The sequence below is a fragment of the Hipposideros armiger genome, unplaced genomic scaffold (genome assembly GCF_001890085.2).
Source record: "Hipposideros armiger isolate ML-2016 unplaced genomic scaffold, ASM189008v1 scaffold_94, whole genome shotgun sequence".
NCBI classification, from domain to species: Eukaryota; Metazoa; Chordata; class Mammalia; order Chiroptera; family Hipposideridae; genus Hipposideros; species Hipposideros armiger.
In genome coordinates, this window is record NW_017731444.1 from 689,511 (window position 1) to 691,974 (window position 2,464).

Below are 2,464 nucleotides of genomic sequence, written 5' to 3' on the forward strand. Positions count from 1 at the left end.
ATAATAGTACATACACACATGATAAATTACCAAAATATGCATGGAAATGATTAAAAGTAATCCACATAGTGGTTGCCTTTGGAGAGGGAGAAAGAGAGAAGGATTGGGTGGGGCTTGAAGTATATCCATAACATTTTATTTCTCTTAAAAAGAGAAACAGATCTGAAGCAAATATTGCTAAATGTTAACACCTGTTTAATCTTCTGATCATGTACATGGCTGTCTGTAATTTTCTGTGGGTTGTGAATATTCCATAATTTGAATAAAATCATGCCAAAATAGGTATTTATAAAACAAAAACCCTAATATTTTCACTAGTACATTTTTGATGACAGTAATTCAAATGTAGGACTTGCTTCCTGCCTTCTTTTTCTTCTTTCTTTCCTTGCTCCTTCCTTGAGCATTCATTGTTTGTCTCCTGTTCCCAAGGAATAGGGCTGGTGTTGGGGATACAGAAATCATCAGGCCCAGCTGTGATCCTCAGGGGCTTCACAGTCTTTGAGAGGGATAGTGAGGAATGAACAAATCCCAGCTGTTCCAGTGTACAAGGTGCCCAGCCAGCCACAGGCTCAATCGGCCCCAGCTTTCTCAGAGACTCAGAGCCCAGAGATCTTTGATGTTTCTTATGAATGTTTAGGTGGGTATTGCAGATACTGTGAGCACCCACCCGTGTTCCTTGGCCCCTATCTTCCAGTGTGCTGCCTTGAAAGACTTGCAACTGCCAGTACCTTCACCTCTGTGCCTGAAGCTTTCCCTGCAGCCCCCTCCACAGAAAACGTTCTACCCAGAAACTCAGCCGGCCCAAATTGCTGGGCAATGAATGGACGCCCCTCCCCTCTGGCATCTACCAGCAACACTCAACCAGTGACTGATGGGAGCTGGTGTACAAATGCCTAGGATCTCTCACCTTGTGTGGGGTGACTCTGAGACACACTGTTTTCTGGAGCTCTTCAGCAGGACTAAAGTCACCCCCGTGGTAATAAATCACCTTCCTGTCCCTTCTGTCTTCCATACCTCCCTCCCTAACAAACTACTTGCATTTGAAACTTGGTCTCAGGATCTGCTTCTGGGAAATCCAGACTAAGAGGGTAAGAAGGAAGTCAAACAGGGAAAGGGCATGAGGACTATTTTTTTTTTTAAGATTTTATTGAGGAATTGGGGGGAGGGAACAGCATTGGGGAATTGGGGAAGGGGAACAGACAACTTGCTGTTCTTTTTTGTTCTTCAGTCTAGTTGTGGAGGACGTTGCTTCACTGGCCCATGTTGGATGAGGACTATTTTTACAAAAGGAGGTTGGCTTACAAGCCTGCTGCCTGCATGCTGCCAGACACAGAACTCAGGCAGGTGTTAATCCGTCACACAGAAGAAACCATCCAAAGGCTATTAAGCAAAGAGATTCCATTATGGCTATTCCTGTAGTTAAGCATACTACAAAACAAGACAGGTTGTGCCTTACAAAAGTTAAAGATAAACTTGCCCCTATTCTTGCACCTTACAGAAGACAAAGATAAACTTACCATGGTTCTTCTTTTGTCCTTTTCCACTATCCTAAAAAATTTTCCATGTAAACAGAAAACACATATAAACCCAAACCGGGTGGATGGAGGAGATCTCTCTTCTACTAGCAATTAGAGACCACCACTCTGTCTGTGGGAGGCCTTTCTTTTCTTATTTACTCTCTGCTAAATAGACTTACTTTCACTTTAAACTCTGTGTCAACTCACGTTTGGATTCTTTCCTATGAAAGGCCAAGAACCTTCTTAGCCCAGGGCTTGGGTCTCCACTTGGGGGGCTTTGCCCCACCAGCATCAGAAAGACCTGCTAAGGAAGCCTCAATTGCAAGGGGGAGGTTTCCATGAGGCAGAGCCATGGGCCCTGGCCAACTTACAACATCAGCAGGATGGCTGGAATGATCAGGCCTGGGTTGGCGAGGAAAGCAAAGATCTTGCCCAGGAAGGTTGGGAAATCATTTTCAACTGTCTCTTGGATGACATCATACATTCTGTTTTTCCCACTGGAAAGAGAAGAGGACATGTTACAGCATGCTGCAAAGTTCAGATAGCACACGCAACTTTGTGCATGCCTTCCCCCAGGTCCAAAGCTGCCACTCACCACTGCTTTCCTGGAAGAATCCAAGCTCTGCTCCCAATGTACTGTAAGTAAAAAATGCCTCAAGAGGGGCTGCCATTTTGGCTAGGGATTATAGCTGGGACAGCACCCTGGCTCACCAACATCATATTCTTGGTACCTCACAACTTTTCAAACTGTATTGGTCTCCTGTATCTGACATCTTCCTCAGCAAGATGAAAATGAGTTTTCACCTATATCCTCATGGGAGAAAATTGCCTGTGATGTAGTTATATGACTGATACAGAGTTTCCTCTGGGACCCTGCATGGAAATAGTTCTCCAGAGGCTGATGTGATAAGACAACTTCATGGTGCCTCTCAAAATACCTACAATTA

The 2,464-nt window shown here is 44.4% G+C and overlaps 1 protein-coding gene across 1 annotated transcript in view; it reads right to left on the bottom strand.

Moving 5' to 3' along the window:
* TMC2 (transmembrane channel like 2) overlaps window positions 1–2,464 on the bottom strand; it is a 65,148-nt gene that overhangs the window by 4,869 nt on the left and 57,815 nt on the right. Inside the window, exon 17 of the mRNA XM_019645803.1 lies at window positions 1,889–2,014. Within this exon, the coding sequence (XP_019501348.1) occupies window positions 1,889–2,014 (126 nt within the window). The remainder of the gene's footprint in view (window positions 1–1,888; window positions 2,015–2,464) is intronic.